The sequence below is a fragment of the Siphateles boraxobius genome, unplaced genomic scaffold (assembly GCF_051911475.1).
Source record: "Siphateles boraxobius isolate OS27281-9 unplaced genomic scaffold, OSU_SipBor_1 18, whole genome shotgun sequence".
In the NCBI taxonomy this organism is placed as follows: Eukaryota; Metazoa; Chordata; class Actinopteri; order Cypriniformes; family Leuciscidae; genus Siphateles; species Siphateles boraxobius.
Genome location: NW_027508788.1, coordinates 2,567,020 through 2,586,013, shown reverse-complemented (window position 1 = coordinate 2,586,013; position 18,994 = coordinate 2,567,020). Strand labels below are relative to the sequence as shown.

Genomic DNA, 18,994 nt, shown 5'->3' with positions numbered 1-18,994 from the left:
TACTCTCTGCTACTGGGGAAGGGTGTATGAGTGTGTGCAGGTGAGCATCTACTTAATCTAACAATAAAGATGGGGTGTTAGACACTCCAGTCTGCAGGAAATACTGATCACCAGTATATTCTTTTTGTACGCCGGTTATGGTTTTAAACTCACTCTTCATGTCCCTGCAGTCATTCTGCGTGTGATTGAGCAAAAAAGTTGTATAGATACAACTTGTATGTAGTATAAATATTTTTATTGTGAATTCTTTTGGCCATGATAATTATGTGAAAATCTGATATCATGACACCCCAATCCACCATCAAAAAGAAAAACTATAGTTTACTCTGCAAATGCTGTCACAGACACCGTGTTGACAGGTTAGGATTCATTATTCAGATAACACATAACCAGCCCATTAAGTGTTGATACAGGAGAGAAGTATGCTAAGGCTATTTTGAGAAAGTTGAGTTGCATCTAAACATGAAAGAAATTTAAAAGTTGATACGTCAGCTGGTTGAGACAGCTTGGGTATACTCTGTATTGATTAAAACCCATGTGGGAGCTAAACACTGAGGTCATAAGGATCCAAATAAACTGCTCGCCTCTGGGCATGGAATTGGCAGGGAGGGATTTCAATCAATTTGACAGCCAATAGCTGTATCAATGAAGCAAGTAAGCTCTGTTTTACCATAAGTTATTTAATTTGATGGCATGACCCCTAAGCATGATGAAGACAGTTTCCTGAGGCTCTGAAATGTAAGCTATGATAACTTTAAACCTTGGTTGATATAACATTTAGAAAGAATTCCTTTAGACCACGCATGGCTGCATGAAATGAATGATGTGAGATTCTTTACCACAGTGCCGAGCTATTTAATATTTACTAAGCTAAGATAAGCCGTAAATGTTTAATTAGAATAGTACTATATGCAGACTCAGCACTTCAGAATCTGCACGCTTTGAAAACTGGCAAATTTCACAGCTCACTGGATTTGTTGCGTACCATTACCATTGAGGCTACAAATACATGCGGGTTTACTGGTACATTTATTTATAATGGACTGCTTCACAGATGGCTTACTGGGTGGATTCTTATCATGGAACAATGCATGCTTAAAGAAATCTCTAATGCAAACTCTTTACCTTCGCATTCCACTAAGAAAGCATTCATCTCTCTATGACCAAAGAAATAATTAGCTACTATTATTACATGGGCATCTGATAAGACTGACTGGTCTTTTGTGATCTGCAGTCAAATATTTTGTATTGTCCATGGGAAGCAATTTCATACATAGCTGTGCTAGCTTTATTGCCCTCATAGCAGTCTGTAATTTTAAATAAGTAAATAATGTAGTTATTCAAATGGCAAAAAATCTAAATGTCAGATTTCTCTCTGAAGCGGTTTACGGGAAGTGACTTACAGACTTTGAGGACTCAATCGAGCCGGAGGAGAGGGTGTCTCGACTGCTGCGGCTCTTGGAGCTGAGGTGAGGGGAGGAGGAGGGGGAGTCGTCGATATAGGGCAGGATGTCATGGTGTCGGCGCTGCTCCTCCGCTCGGTCTGCGTCGTAACCGTAGGTGGGCGGAGTGCCTGTAAATGGAACATCTATGTCAAAACAGAAGGAAAAAAAGAGGGATATAGTTCACAAAACCATGTACAAGAGCAGCATCCTATTATTTATGGTAAGTAAAATATCTTTTGAACACTTCTTACTAGCATGCACTGCACAGAAATAAAGCAACTGATTGGTAAACAACTGTAAATAATGTTAAAGTTTATGCCCCATCTCTTAATGTCATCAACTAAGAGAGTCAGTTTCATATTCTCACTGTTCAATTGATTCAATTTCAGTGGCAGTCTAATATTAGCCTAGAGCTCTTAAAGAGCAATGAGATTATGTCTGGAGTGGGTTTTAAGTTTTTGAATTAATGCAGACAGGCCAGAACTTTCTATATACTTTAAGATCACACATAACTTTTTGGCTTGAAGAGTTTCTCCCATCGGAGGACGAGACAAAGAAAGACAAACGCATATGTAGTTCTCTCTTCCCAGACTGCTTTGGCCATTAAGCTGCAGGCAGCCACACTGGAGGATCTCATATTTATTACAACACAAAGCTCTCAGTTAAAACTAACTGGTTTGCCCTTGTATAAGACAAGCACATCTGCTACCCCCTGAGAGAAATATGCAGGACATTAAGACCTTCAGAAAGGTGACACCCAAAAACGCTTGACTCATTGCCAGCTTTAAAGGACTGACAGACACAATGAACTGTCAATTTAAAGTCATTGCAGATGAATCTACCTTTTTTGGGGGGAGTTTTCTGTTGGCAGGTGGGAAAACTCCTGCAATTCTCAAACCAAAGAAAAGGCCATGGCAACATACTGATTTTTCCACCACATGGGAGAGAGGATGGGCAATGTGAGTATTTACTTGATGTGGAAAACAGGTTTTCATAGTGTTTCATGAGGTTTACTAATTGCACAGCCAACAGAGATGTTGACTTTAACATAGTATATATGACTAGCGTGAAAAATTCATGGATCATTTTGGTTGCTCTGAAATAAAACTTACTGTAGAGTCACTTAGTTATTTAAAAAAATCTTATCATCAATGATGAAACCAATTGTGCTGGTTAATATTTTTGTGGAAAGATACTTTTTTTTCAGGATTGAATAATGAGTAGATAAATACTTCAAAAGAATAGCATTTATTTAGAATATGATTAAATATCAAATTATCGATGAATCATAATGTGTGTGAAAATGTTCACAATGACAGGTTTTAATCATAAATATGGCAGTATGAGACCCTTTGCATAAAGCCGGATGAGCATAAAACAGCTTTAGCTGACTGAGTCACGCAGCCTTGTCATTGCCTTAGCGTTCATCCTCGCACTCTTGCCTCTGTCATCTCTCTTTCTCTTTCCTTCACTCTTTTTCTCATCCTTTCCTATAGCTTCCCACAGATGTCTGCTGCTCTTTAGCCGAAGGAGCAGCATGCCATGCACATCTGGAAACATCATCAACATTATAAACAATTCTTAAAATAAGACGGCACTTCCAACTCTCTGTGAAGTCTAGACACATGCTTGTACAGTAACAACAAACACAAATTCCATATAAATTCTGGACGGTCCCAGACGTAACCTGCAGATGCATTTTTTTTTTTTTTTTGAGGAAAAATCTGCTAGATTTAAACATGGTAAAATGTGTTAAGAAATGTACAACAGTACTGCAATAATATTGCTAGCTGAAAGCATAATAAAATTAACCAAAAAAAAAAAAAAAAAAAAAGCATGGACATTTAAATTCTGCCAGAATCAGTGGGCCTGCTCATGGGGAATTAATCCCAGGATTTCTCAGTGCTTGACCTTCTCCGGTGTGTTAACTCAGGGTTATTCCCTGCAGAAATGAAGGGCAGATTGAAACCTACAGCATGATGTCCCTTAGCGGCCAACGGGTTTATGGGAAGTGGGGAAGCCTGGGAGATGAACTGCTGCAAACCTGCCAAAATCTCATCATCTGTGCCAAAGAGCATAAGATAATCCTATCATTTGGGCTCAGAAAAAAATAACGAATTTGTAGAAGGAATTGGGGTACTAATGTTTCTGTGAGTGCTGACATCTCCTTCAGGGGTCTTTGGATGGAGAGGTGTGGGTAGTGACGGGGGCTGCATCTGCCAGATAAATTAAAGACACGCCTTTCTCCTCCCATGTGTCACATGTTCCATTAAAGTCTGGAAATAAGAGTGCAGAAGAACGTGTATGTGTGGTAAATGAGTGCCCAGCCTCTAGGGAGGGACAAAAACTGGGAAAAGAGATGGAAAATGAGACATCAGGGATAAAGAAGTCAGTCCATTTTCTTCCACACAGTCGGTTTTCCTAAATATCCAATTTTCTGGCAATTTAATATCCCCTCCCCACCCCCTAACCATCCTACACACAGAAAATAAATGAATATGAAGAATGGAAAAGGGGAGGTGAAAATTAAACAGAGATGAGTAAAGCACCACCTCAGGCCACGGCTGAATCAAATTGGGATTGCACAAAGAAGCTAATTTGATGAGAGGTGTTATTTTAAGGGCATAAAAATAAAATAATACAGTCTGTGTTGGCTGATATTGGTTTTGCAGTCTTGTCCACAGAGAGAGAAAAAATCAATTAAAAAATATAAAACCAAAAAGAAAATGTAGAAACCAATAAAATTACATGTGCATTTGTGAAGTGTTTGGTATTTCAATGTATCAACAACAAAAAAATATATAGATTTGAGGTCAACGAATTCATTACTGTTTTTTTAAGTAATGATTAAAATCCGAGTATGAATTTAGAGACGTGATTTAACAGAAAGGGTTTTAGCATGCTGACAGTCTACACAGTCAGCCCTCTCCTAGGAGTTTCTAAATTTGTCCCTAAAGCGCCATTGCCACAACCATCTAAGCACTACTTTGAAATTTTTTTTTTTTTTAAAGTCACCACCTTGAACAATAAATGTTAAGAAAATTACTGTCAGACTAACCCTAACCCTTGAATTTGAGGGTCTACATGTCCAATGAAGCCCATTACAGATTATTCCAAATACGTGCCTTGAGTAAAACAAGGCAATTAGATTATCCGTGTGGTTATCTCTAATCTAAGTGGCATGTTTATCTTCAAAGAAATAAACACAGGAAGTGATTGGGTTGAATCCAGGAAAGCAGCCAAGTCTGGCGTGTTGCGATCGCACAGGGAAGCGTCCTAGTGTGAGTAAATTAGCCTTTGTCCCAGCAAGAGGAAGAGTGAATCACAACACACCAACACAGAGGCATCCTGCAATCAACATCAAGCTGCTATCTACTACTAAAACCTATCTTTCTGTTTACCCTGACCATGTTTAAAAGCATGACAGCAGAATCAGATTAAAATGTGTCCATGATGCTGCCACAAATCAGGGTATCTGCACACTTTTTAAAGCCAAATTTAAGGCTTTTTAAGACCTTTTTAAGACCTGAAGAAATCAAAATTAATACCTTACATTAGGGGTGGGCAATATTGACAAAGATATGTCTCAATATTTTCGAAGTTTTGTTGATAATTAGATGATATATATATATATATATTGTGTTTGTGTACTGGTACCATGGCTGGTTTAGGCCTGTTGTTGACAGCTGACTCACGAAGATATTCATATTTTTCATATTCTATGCAGTGGTCAGTTCACAGCAGTGAAAGAAATTAACATTTTTTATTAAAGGGCAATATTTGCAACCTTAAATTGAGTTCCAGGGGCATTTTCACCCAGATATGGACTTTTTTTTTTTACTTAGAGGTATGCATCACCTTTTATGTCAAATTCTACCATTCAAATTAAATTATATTAGAATAATAGCACAATACCACTGTTACCAGTTAAATTAAATCATTAAATCAAAATCCATCTTTGCAGTGCAGAGGAGACACAGAAGCAGCATCAGAACTGGCATTAATATATTTACACTCCATTTACAATTGCATAAATAAAGCTATGATAGATTCAATTCTTAATTCAATATTTAAATATGAACTGATTTCTAATTGTAACATTTTAATTACAGGGTACTTTAAATGTGAAACTAAACCAAGTCTCAGGGAGTCATTCATTCAACCGATTTGTTCAAACGGCTGATTCATTCAGGAAGTCCGTGATTGTTCATTGAATCGTTAAAATGATTCGTTCAAAACGCGGATTTCAGTCAAGAAATCATCGCTGTCTTTTGCATTGAGACTCTGCTACGTTTCATTTTGAAATTCTCGTCAGCGAAATAAAGGGAAAACAAACAATATTGACAATATTGTTTATAAAATGTAACAATGTTAATTTAACTATTATATAAAATAAATATCATATTTGCTATTGTGCACTGGAAAACAGCCCTCTTGCTGATGTAATTTTGTTTGTTTTCCCTTTATTTCGCTGACGAGAATTTCATAAAACTTTATACGTCTATTAGGGAACATGCCTCTAACTGCACTGACACACCACGCAGTGAAAGCAAGCATGAGAGACAAATGCGATGTCAGCTCACAGTGCGCCCTCGTACATAGTTAACGTTAAAGTAAAACAATGATTACAATATCATAATAGACAATACACATCGCACACCACTACGCACATAAAGAATGAACTTACAATTGAACTGAAATTAACCAGCTTTCTTCTCCTCTCCTGCTGTTTCGCGTGCAGGAGACAGATGTAGGCTAATGCTGGCGCGAATGTGACGCGAAATGTCACGTGAACGATCAAATCCACAAAGAACGAATAATAAATAAAAAAAGTACGCTAATTAGATTGTTTTAATTTGGAAAACATTTAGATATGTCTAAGTCAAATTGCCATCGAAAATTTAAGACCTTTCATAAGTAAAAATAAGACTTTTTAAGACTTAAGGCCTTACATTTTTAAAATCTAATTTAAGACTTTTTAAGACTTTTTAAGGACCTGCGGACACCCTGACAAATTCTCCCCTGAGTCCTTCCTCTGCAACAGGTTTATGTGAATTAATGATTTAAACACGGATTTATCGCACTCAAATCAATGTCTTAATGCATGTTTATGTTAGTATGCACTTTTGTCAATTTTTCCGACAAGCTGAGATCCATTAAACTTCAATTTCCAAACATTCAAGTCTTTAAAAGTGATCTGAAAAATAAAGTATTAAATGACAAAAAAAAAAAAGAAAAGTAGTCCTGCCTGACTGAATTGAGGTCTATATTATTGCTAAATTCTAGCAACTATGTCATCCTGTCATGTAAACTAAGAAAAATGTGTGCTATGTGTGCTAGGAGAAGAGAGGTGCTGTTGCAGAACAGACTGAGAAAGACTAAAATCTTCATAAATAGTTCCCTGTGATTAAATCATGACTAATTCAGTTAAGTCAGAGGAAATTCCCAGAAGTGTCTAAAAAGCAAGAAAAACAGGCACCGTCTTATCTAGCACCCTTCCAAATGGGAACTCTGTTTACCAATCCGCTTTCATGACAACATTTCATGCAGAAAAAGAGTTGAAGAGAAAAGGAAAGTGCTAAACATGAAAAACTAGCATCCGTTTCAAGGAGATGGCTGGCTCGGCAGGGAACCTGGACGATAACTGTGATTATGTCAAAATTGATTTCAGCTTTACACAATTTGCACTGATGTCAGTCTCACCAACTCCACATGGTTTATATCCCCCCAGAACCGCATGGCAGAAAGCCGGAGCATACTTGTCTCAGCACTCTTCTAATGACACCATTAATAATCAAGTCATGTCATTTGCATCACTGATATTTTGCAATTTGTCACGAATTCGACAACCAAATCTTCGAGTTAAGTGGGCAATTATGCAGTCAGGCCTAATTGAAGAGCATGTCCAAAAAGGGCTGGTATATATTACATAAATGATCTAATGACAATATTTGTTCAGAGTGCTACCAAATCAGACATAACATACTAGATTTGTACATTTTCTGATTGATTCAGGTGAAAGAACCAGTTTAAAAGACACTAGTCACACTGTATGTCATTGATTCACTAAACAGAAACAGTTCATTAGAGTTAATTGTTTGTGAATTTAATTACCTGTTACGCTGTATGTTATTGAAACACTAAAAAGTGCAGGTTCACAAGAGTCATTTGTCTTCGTTGGTTGCACTGTACGTTTCTGATTTATTAAACAGAACTGGTTCAGAAGAGTCATTAGTTCATGATTCGGATTACAGTGGTTTTGCTGTATGTTTTTGAGTCAAAGAGAACAGGTTAAGAGACATTTGTCTGACAGTGATTACGCTTTATTGCTGATTATCACTGATTACGTGTGACTGATTCACAAAAAAAAAAAAACGTATTCACAGTCATTGTTCGAGACTTGGGTTACACTGGTTGTGCTGTAAGTTTTTAAATCATTAAAAGGAACCACTTCACAACAATCATTTGTTCATGAATCTGACTGCACTTGTTCGGCTGTATGTTTTTTAATCATGAGAGTCATTTGTTTCTTTAATCGGACTACACTGTAATAGTGATGCCTCTCTAATTAGGTAACAGTATTCTTTATCTTCAGTTGTCCTGTTTGCTCAACCAAAAGAAATTGTGCATTTAAAAATACAATGTGCTAGGGCTGGATGATTAATCGGAAAATAATCGAAACCGAAATTCAGAGCCTAGAACTGACGTAATTTTACCATGTCGGTTATTTCGGTTTTTTAATCCTATTAATATTTCCGCCCACTGTGTGTTAATGTACTTTCCCCTTAAAACATATTATCGCGTGTGTAGTCACGTAACTCCGCCCCATCCAGTCTGCGACATTGAAGCAACATGAGCCCCTTTCACACAGCGCGTTGATCCCGGGAAATTGCCAGAACAAACACCTTCTGTGATGCCAGGTTGGGGACATAGTAACATTGCCGTGTTCAGTCCCGGAACGCGCGCTGTGTGAACAAAAGCCATAATCAATGCCGTGTCGTAATAATGGCGCTAAGCCGGGATCGTTCGCCAGCGTGAAACGGTTCGTAATGCGCTAGTTTATAATCGAATCAGAGAAAAAAAATGCACAAGCGTGGCTTCTCGAGAGAAATCGCAGCTCATAAGCAAACTGTAGACGCCGCTGGGACATGTCACGTGTCTTTGCGGGTTGTGCGTGTCTGTGTGAACGCACTCTGTTGATTCCGGAAAATCACTGGCAGTGTGAATGAAGCAAAGTCAAACGAACCCGGGTCAAATCCCGGGCCACTTTATGCGTGTATTTTCCGGAATCTCTGTGTGAAAGGGAACTCAAACACTGAGTCAACTCAGCAACAGGAGCCGCTTGTACCAAAGAAACACGCGAAAAAAGAGAGAGACTGACAAACGCCCAGTAACAAGTGCCTCTTCTCCACAAAGCAGGTTTCGATAACAAAAGCATTTACAAATGCTACACAATATGAAAAGGATTAGTTTTTTTAGTTTTATACAAGTTATATTTTACTTTTAAGATGGCAATATTTACAATAATTTATTTTGTTTACAAAAAGAACTATTTTCTACATTTTTAGGAAACTTTCTTTTTATATTAAAACTTAATTACTTTTTTATAAGACGTTTTTATTTCAAGCATTGTATGCTTTGTTTGATTCAATTGTTTGAAATATTTAATAAGTAAGTATTTAAAGCTATCTGTGTTTCCTTATTTTAGAATCACAAAGATAGGATTATGCATTCTTTCATTAAAAAAAATAACCGTGTATATTTACAGTATAAGCCTGTGCCAGTGACACATGAGAAATAATTTATTATAAATAATCGTTCAATAATCGTAATCGAGGTAACTTGTTCGATTAATCGCGATTATGATTTTAGCCAAAATTGTCCAGCCCTACAATGTGCCAAGGAGGACCATTAATTTCCCAGCAGGCTTTGCAATCCAGGTTACAGAGGCAGGCTGAGAATGCACTGAAGCTCTAAATCTTTAGGATCCTCTTAAACACATGACTGCTTCCCCCTAATGCACCATCAGTATGTGATATCCTGGATCTGAAGCGGGAGGTCATTAATTTATCTATGCATTACCTGGTGTTTTACAGTCATCCTCAAGCTTTCAAGAGATGTTCCTTCCTCATAAAATGCAGAGAACGCAGAAGAGCATGTTATAGATCAAAACAGGCAGCGATCTGATAATCTGAGATCAGCGTCCGTTCATGGTGTTAAAACTATAAAGCTTTCACAGGTTCTTTCATCCACCACTTTTCTCACAAAACAAGTGTGTCTCAGTCAAAAATAGTTCCTAAAAAGATTGTACAGGGGGTGTGTGGGGTCACCAGAAAGGTTAAAGGTGGCCTGTTGTTTGCTCGCGTATCTCAGGTTTCAAATGGCATATGGCTCTCGGTGCTGGTCACCAAGGAGATGCCTGAAAAAGCTGAGTCAGCCTTGAACATTAATGCTGGAAAACCACACTCCCCTTTCTAACTCTATGCCCTATCTCTGTACTCTTTCTGAAGTAGATGAGTAGCAGGGTCAAGAATCTGTCCTGTCGATCATGAGTGGTGTATCTAGCTAAAAACCAACCATCACCTTGTTAGGAAAAACAACAGGCCCAAGCCCAGACTGAAGCAGAACACGGCACCCATAACAGATTTTCGATAACGTATCCATGACATCCGAAACCAGCTGTTATCACTGACACAACCTTTCTGAGCAAACAGGAAGTTTGAAGTGAAAAGAGACCCATTTTAATACTGGCCTTTACACTTTTTTTCCCACTAGCTTAAAAAGCTTTTCCCTGTGTTTCAGCTTTTTTCACTAGCTTAAATGTCCACATGCACACTACATACTGAGCCCAGCAGGACCAAAATTGGCAGTGGCATACAGAACAGCAGCAGCAGAGTTCGCTCTTATCATTAACAAACAGAAGCCTCTGACAAAGGAGCAAATCTTGCTTAATCTGCTGTTAAACAGATGCCCAATATCACAGCCCTGGCATTGTGGAATTAGCTCTTTTAAGAATTCGAGCTGAAAGATTTGTGAGCTAACGTGGAAATGTAGCCCAGGTAATGGCAAAGCAAACTGAAAGGTTGATTCATTTTGTTTTGATTTGTTGGCAAATGACAAAGGGGGTCGGATTTGTGAGTTTTTAAGTTTACTTGCTCTAAACTGCAAATAACACCATTCTTTTTTTTCCCATCCAGTCTTATGACCAGCCCTTCAGAATGAAAATTCATTAGAAATCACCTACACTACTACCGTTCAAAAGTTTGGGGTCAGTGAGAATTTTTTTCTTGAAAGAAATGAATACTTTCATTCAGCAAAGATGCATTAAATTGATCAAAAGTGAAGACATTCCTATAGCTTCAAAATATTTTGTGTCAAATAAATGCTGTTCTTTTTAACAGATTTTATATTTTAAAATATATTAAAAAAATAAATTGTTCACAATATCACAGTTTTCACTGTATTTTTTATCAAATAAATGTCTGCTTAGTGAGCATTTAGAGACTTTCAAACATATTTAAAAAAATGTTACTACTGGTGGTGTAATTATGGGCTCTTGGTTTTTTTTTAATTGATGAGGATAACAAAATGTACTTTTACAGTAGGTGACAATACAGGCCTACACATTTATCTACAAACCATGTACATAATAGAGTTGTCTATTTTCCATCTCTTTTGCTGAATTTTTTTGAGCAACACCCGGTTCATTCATCTTCCATCACTCATGTCACATCAATATGATTTTTCACTTTGTCAAAACAACAGAGCACAGGGAGATCTGAAGATACGTTGGGACCTATAAAATCTGTTCTATTTTTTCCCAAATTCCGTTTTTTTCCATTTTAATTTTGGGGAATTTAGTTTTTTTCACTCTTTACTGTTATTTTAGTCGTAAAAAGAGTGTGCTTTTAATGTTAATGATTAAAATGTACACAAATAAAATAGGAATGACTTTAAATTTATTGAGGTAACAGACATTTACTCTTACTTTTCAGCACAAATACTACATGATGCAACATCACACTTCACTCTAAGTACTTCAAGTAACAACAAAATATGGTTATGAGCTTTAAACTGTCCAGTGAAATAAATTATATTAGTTTATATAAGTTTAAATAAAAGTCACACTCTGTCTCTCTCTCGCGCACTGTCGAGTGCGCTCTCGGACACACTCGGACGGTCTCTCTCGCGCTGTGTCGCTTCGCTTTTGTCCAGTCCGGCGCCTCATAGACAGATGCGGTGTGCACGGAGGGTGTGTGTATGTGTATGTGTGTGTCTGTGTGTGTGTGTGAGTGAGAGAGAGATAGATGCGTGAGTGACAGAGAGACGGAGGGAGAGCAGGGAAAGGAAATGCAACTGAAAGCGTTAAAAAAATGAACACAACGCAATATGTGGCGGCCAGTGTTCATTCTTCGCCACGAATTATGTGTTGGAAACACTTCATAAAAGTCACGTGCGAACTGCTCGAACCGGGGAGAGCCGCTTCGCCTTGCTTTCATTGTTTTGATGCCGTCATTGGAGCAGAAATGACGGGAGGGGTAGTGTCGCCCAGATTTTCTTCCCCCGGTTTACATTTTTCCCAGACATACGTTCTTCTCCCACACAAAAACAAAATTTCATTAAAAATATGTAAAATTCCGCGAAATTCCGCGTTAACACTAGATTCCGCGTTAATTGGCCAATTCCGAGATTCCGTCCGTGATTCCGTGATCGCGGAAATTATAGGGCCCCAGATACGTCCCACTGTAACACATCATTACATCCTCCAGCTGCTGTAGAGACCAGATCTATCCTTCCTCTGCTCCTTTGGAAAGGAGTTAATATATTCAGTTTGGGTTAAAAGAGTACGTTTAAAACAAAAACTCTTGGCTGGCCTGTGAGTAATGTGTGGGGATCGTAGGATTAATGCAGGATTCTTTGTTTCACTCTCATTTATGATTGAGAGTTTCAGACTCCTTAAAATGGCATAGCCTATTTCATATAAACTTAGCAATTAAACAAAGATCTATCTCTTGCTCTTACTCTTTTTTTTTTTTTTATCCAATGAAAGTGAATGCTGACCAGGAGCTGTCAAACTTCAAAAATTAAAAAAAAAAACATTCTGAAGCCATAAAATAGGTTTGTGTGAAGAAACATCTTTTGTATTTCATGGAGAAAAAAAAGAAATTTATATTGAAAAACATGAAGGTCAGTAAAATGTTTTTTTTTAATGATTTTATTTTTTCTCTTTCTTAAACATCTTACTAATGTTTTAGATAAATTCTTCAGTGAATTTTCACTTTCTCCATGCTGCACAAAACTGTTAGGCCCATGTTAAGTTATTGTATCTGTGCATGTTTGTGTGTATGAATGTGTATAAATGAACACCCCTTTCCACAATAGAAACAGAGAAGAGAAAACTAGTTAAAACAGATGCCTTGACCACACTTCAGAGATGGCCTCCACCATGAGACTCAACCAGTGGAGTCAGCAGATCTGACCCAGACTCTGAAACATCAGGACCCCTCAGTGCACATATATCTAGAGAATTTTCAAGGACAACACCAAGTTACTAGAAACCTCTTATTCCCATGAATATTATTCAACAATACAAATTCTGTTATGACAATGAATTCACTTTTTATTCATGTAATTCATTTACATAAACTACTAGGGCTAGGTATTGACACAAATTTCACAATTCGATTCACAAGCTTGCATTTCGATTCGATTTAATATTGATTAATTTGGATATCAGGTACAATACATGGCAAATTTTCTCAAGGAAAACAAATCTCTTAACTAATGCTGTAAACTATGGGAGTCAGTTGTAGTCTACTAGGCTTCATTAACTATAATGTTGAAGGTAAAAATGAACTGATTTGTATAGAAACACTTAAATTATACTTTTATTTATTTTATAATAATAAAGTTATATGAAATATAAACATTAAATGGTGGCTGTCATAAAAACTTGCCTGATTTATTCAAACATGCATTCAAAATGCTCCTCTCTAGATTTAATTTTTCTAGCCGACTAAGGGTTCGTGGTCACCGGATATGTTTTTTCTGAGGTAAATGTGGCGTTACGTGACATTGTTTGCAAGCGGTTTTACTGACGTCTTTCCACGGTTGAAACACTGATGGAGCGATTCCATGTGACATGATACGGATTTCTATAAGTTGTACTCTATCTTTTAAGACAGAGTTTTTTAAGCATCTTTCAGATGCTCATGTTTATTTCGCTGTAACTGTTATTATTAAGGCGGAAGAGGAGATCATGTGCACTCCTTGTGCTGCTTCTCTTGAGCTGAGCTGCGCCAGAGTGATCTCACGCCACAGCGCCAAAAAGGTATTTTTGTTTTTGAATTTCGTAAGAAAATGGACGTAATTTGAAGTCTGAGACTTTGTTTCATATCAATAGTAACAAAGCACAAATATTATTGCGATTTATTGGATGGGATGCGCGCTACAATGTTCCATTAATTCATCAACTGAAAACAGGATGACTAGCCAAATCGATTCTTGGGATTTAAGAATCGATATCGGTTCGTAAAAATGAGAATTGATTAAAATCGAGAAATTAATATTTTTTACCCAGCCCTCTAGAATACCTTTCAAAATATATTTTTTTTTTAAAGAAATGAATACTTTTATTTAACGATTTTGTATTAGATTGATCAAAAGTTAAAGTAAAGACGTTTAATGTTACAAAATATTTCTAGTTCAAAAGGCTGCTCTTTTAAACTTTCTATTAATACAAGAATTCTGAAAAAAATGTGTCATGGTTTCCACAAAAATATTAATCAGCACAACTGTTTTCAACATTGATAATGATCAGAAGTTTCTTGAGGACCAAATCAGCATATTAGAATAATTTTTGGTGGATCATTTGACACTGAAGACTAGAGTAATGACTAGTGACAATTCGGCTTTGCCATCACAGGAATAAATTACATTTTTAAAATAAATTACAATACTTTTATTTTATTGTAATACTTATATACAAATATTATGGTTTTTACTTTATTTTTGATCAAGTAAATGTAGCCTTGAGCATAAGCAGCTTTTTTTTAAGATCTTAAGATTTTCTTACTCGTCTTAGTTTCTTACAATATCGTAAATTCTATTCTTCTAATCCAGATTTAGTTAATAAAACTACTAATTATAATTACAAAAAAATCTATTCTGCCAACTCTTCCATTCCAAATGTCCCAATACCCCCCCACCCCCACCCCACCCAACCCCACCCAACCCAAAGCTTTCTTTAAAATTGAATGTCTTTCCATCAAAACGAGGAGAATGCTTCCGTCAGCAGAGGCAGCCCTCTGTCAAACAAAGGAGATTTCCCTGTGGAGCACGTGTCCTAAAACAATGTGGAAAAGACCTCCGTGTGCATGCTAGGGGGTCTAGGACTGAGATGGAGTTGAAGGCGGGTTGGGGGAGGGGCAAAAATAAGAAAGGGATAATGGGGAGGTGGTACTACAAAACCTCTGCAGTGCTGCACCACCATTAACTACACCAACCAGATGTGCACATGGCTCCCACACACAATACAGCATATCAAGGGCACTGGGAGTGAGTACACACAAACATAATCATTAATAACATGCATCAAGGTCAAAGTGATGGATGTAAGGTATTCGCAAATGTACAAAAACACATGGCTAATGATGGCAGAGAGGTGGATATGATCCTGCCAGACCGGAGAAAACAAAACCAGTGCTTAAATCCAAAACACAGATCAAAGGTGCTGAAGAGCAAGAAAGACCAGTAGAAATGGACAGAGAGATAGAGCGATAACAAGCAGGAGGGGCAAAATTCGGCATGTGCTAAACAACCAACCAAAAAGAACAAAAGAACGCTGCATTCGGTCATCATTGTGACATGAGACACTGAGAAAAATCAATAAATTTGGGGTGGATTCACAGAAACTGCCATTCAATAGCACAAATTGAATGTGGCCGATTCCCCTGAGACTTCAAAAACAACCCTCAGGCCACGATCTGCTTTTCCAGATCAATTCAACACACACACACAAACATTAACACAGAACATTACAGTTGGACAAATATACAAAAAAATCCAATATACACTATAAAATAGTAAAAAAAAAAAAAAAAATATTCAAATGATCCCAAAATCATTGTTCACCCTTCAAAAATGATCCTAGTACAGAGAGCAAAATGGGAATAGCTAATACACATCTAAAACCACTATAAACCACTGATTCCTGATGTTACCACAAACAGATGGTTTTTAGGCACATATAGTGTAGACACTGAGGATGGATGTGTCACAGCCATCATGCTGTCAATAGCTTCTTCACACAACCAATATCATTTCAGGTTGACGTGCAGTTTTCTTTCCCTGACTTATAAAAGGATTACACATAAAAGCTCCATAAAAAGACTGAAGACAACTTGAGGCTGGATTGATTCACTGACTTCCCTTTCTCTTATCTGTCTGTTCCTCTGAACACAGTAAGAACACAGACTAGATTGTCAAGAGCATTCGATGCATGCCCGTCATTTTGCCAGGCAATTTGATTGCCCGTCATTCATTATTTTTTGCTTATGCTTCATGTTAAAATTCATTCCGAAGATTTTCCCGGTGTTATTTTAGAATTATTTATAGGCAGATTTTCCCTGTGTTATTTTAGCATTATTTATATTATAATGTATTATATCATTTATTTATCTATTGTATTTATTAATATTTTTGAATTAGCTATTATTTTTATATTTGCAGTTTTCATTCAATTTGTTTTACATTTTTGTGATTTTGTTAAGTGCTTTTGTCATTTTTATGATTTTTTTAAAATAAGGTTCTTCATATAATATTTATTTTATTTTAGATTTATTTCAATTAACTTGTGGGCTTAACTAATGGACTCTAATATCTTAATGTAAATTCGTCCTTGTATCCACACAGAGAGAGAACTTGATGGAAAGCCAACAGCACTGCGACAAGTACTAACTGGCCAAGAGGAAGTACTATAGGTCAGCCGCCCACGCAGCAAACCACTCAACAGGAGCTGTCATCTAAACAGGGAAACAGCCAGGGTTCTAATTCAACACAAAAGAATATAATACAAGGAGACGCCAAAGAGAATTAATTAAATGTTCCTCAAGTCATCCTGTTCTCGTACTACATAATCAAGTGAGATACAGTGATCACAGGCAGAAATTCCCAACATTTACAGGGCTCGAATTTCAGTGCGGGATTGCGGGTATTTCGCATCATTTTAATCATTCCCGCAGGTCTTGCCTTTATAATGCGGGAAATTCCCGCAAACATTCATTCAATCTAGCATGTAGGCCTATGAGTGAATTTAACCTAACAGATTATAAGATCAAATCAGTCATTTTAAAACATTCTGCGAGACGCAATTTCACAAACAGCGTGAGTGATTCTGCCAATGCCGCGTCTTCTCTGTCTCTCAAAATCGGTTACACAAGGCAAGCCAATCGCGCTGCAGCTGTAGGCGGCGACTCTAGACTCTCGCGTTTCAGGAGTCGGGACATTTGATGGAAATGTCACTTGCACAATCGGGCCATTGCATCGTCACTGTTGTTTATAATTTGTGCGTCTTTTTAAGTCTTACCTATTTAAACATTCAAGCGATTTTAAACCGCATAACAAACAGCTCATGAGTAACAAAACTTTTTGCGAATTATAGCGCTATAACGGTCAAAAGCACACAACATTGTCTTAATTCCGGTCTTGGGGAGTATCCTCTCAAACACAATCGGTTATGTCTTAAAAAAAAAATTACATAAAGAAAATGCATGTGACACTATAATGAAAACAGTATGGGCCGTTCACGTTACGTCTTTTGCGCGTTCATCCTTTGCTGAAACGTCTTCGTCTTCATGGAGAACATGGCTCATGATTGCTTAGCAACAGGGAGCCCTTTTTAAAAGAGGAGAAAGTGGCGGGGACTGCGCTTTACACGCAACATGTGAACGGCCCCTTAATGGATCCGTGCACTAGCTCTTAACGGTTGTATGAGCGATTGTGGGTGAAGTCACTTCTGTTTGTGTTTGAATCGAGATCCCAAACAAACCAAGTTAGCTCGCAAGTTAGCTAAGATTCAAATCTTTGAATTCTCTCCACCGTTCAAAAGCCTTCCTGATTATTATTCGTTTCTTTGACGAAAAACAAGGGTATTCCCTCGCCCTTATCCTCCTTCTCTTCTTGGGGATTGCCTCTTCCATGTTAAATGTATCTGGTCCGCTGATAGCATAGGGTTGATAGACGCTGCCTTATTCTTCAGCTCCGACTTCGCGTGCAGGCGCCGTGCACGAGCGCAAAAACAACAACACCCGCCCCTGTCGGTGATTGGTTAGAACACTGTTTATTTAGATTTTGAGTGGTGGTTGTACCCATTTGTTTTTGTGTGCAGATCTCAGAGCCTAGGCTGCCTACAGAGACGCGTTTTTTTGACAGCCTGCTTATGGGGCGGGCAGCTAGCGGATCGTTAGGAAAGATTAGATGAATGTGATAATTTTTGTTTGGGCCTGAAATCGCTGATGCAACCTTTAAAGTGAGAGTAGCCTAAAATGTGTCTTTCATTATTGTATATTAAACAACAAAAGATAGCATTAATTGTAAGGAATCAGGATTAATAGCCTATGTATTCAAATTATACAGGACTAAAAGACTATTCCGTGTTATTTTTTACGTTTCTAGCATTTCTGAATCTAGTATTCAGAACTAGTATGTTAGACCTAAACTTTTCTCTTTATTTCATGTATTTTTTTGTGCAACTTTTTTCAATTTAATTCAAAAATTGAAATCAAGCTTCCTTTTGTAAACTAAAAAAAAATTACCCCATTGTAAAAACACAAATACAATGAGTGAGCAAACATTTAGCTAAACGTATTTTTTTAAAACTCCCCCCTCAAATTAAAAAATCCCCCCCATAAGAATGACCTAAAGGGGGATTTCCCCCCTATTTTCCAAAACGAAATTCAGGCCCTGATTTAAGAGTAGTGTTTATCTAGAATCTAGAGAGTTTATCTTGTCATGTGTGCTGGTGAGAGAGCAAATGTTCTAATGGTGTAGGTTGAATGGCCTCTCAATCGATGTCAAAAGACCAACCAGCACAGGTGCATTTTAACTCTTCGGGGTCGCCGATCACGCCGGCATGATCAAGTTACATGACCAGTTTAAGACGTCGAAGCATAAAAACAAAGTCACGTTGAGCGCTGCCGTCCACTTCTGTTGAAAGTGCTGGCTTGAAATTCTATTTTACTTTTTGTTTTGTGTTGATAGACCAAGTAAAAACGGAGATATGATCAAAAAAGAACGCCAGATGTGATGCGACAGGCGTTGCATTTATTTTTCGGTTTTTGTCATAAAACAAAACGGAGAAAAATGTGCGAATCTGCTGACTCTGCTCATCAGGCTGCACGTTTTAGGGAATGGAGGAGGAGCCAACTGAGCAAAGAAGCGAAATTGAAAGGCAGAGGATTTACGGAGTTGACAAAGAGAGCCATATATACGTTATATATATCATATATAGAGAGATATTATTGCTAGTTTTTGGAAGAGTTTGAGTAGAT

The 18,994-nt window shown here is 37.5% G+C and overlaps 1 protein-coding gene and 1 long non-coding RNA gene across 4 annotated transcripts in view; one reads left to right on the top strand and one right to left on the bottom strand.

The window, feature by feature from the left end:
• bcr (BCR activator of RhoGEF and GTPase) overlaps positions 1 to 18,994 on the bottom strand; it is a 99,942-nt gene that overhangs the window by 35,778 nt on the left and 45,170 nt on the right. For 2 of the 3 annotated variants that reach the window (XM_077232802.1, XM_077232804.1), the window contains exon 2: positions 1,404 to 1,588. In XM_077232802.1, coding sequence (XP_077088917.1) covers positions 1,404 to 1,588 — 185 coding nt within the window. The remainder of the gene's footprint in view (positions 1 to 1,403; positions 1,589 to 18,994) is intronic. The other variant, XM_077232803.1, reaches the window with a different exon arrangement.
• On the top strand, positions 1,532 to 3,061 carry LOC143740796 (uncharacterized). The gene is made up of 3 exons (XR_013204901.1): positions 1,532 to 1,665; positions 2,317 to 2,404; positions 2,942 to 3,061. It is a non-coding gene; the product is annotated as an uncharacterized LOC143740796 (long non-coding RNA).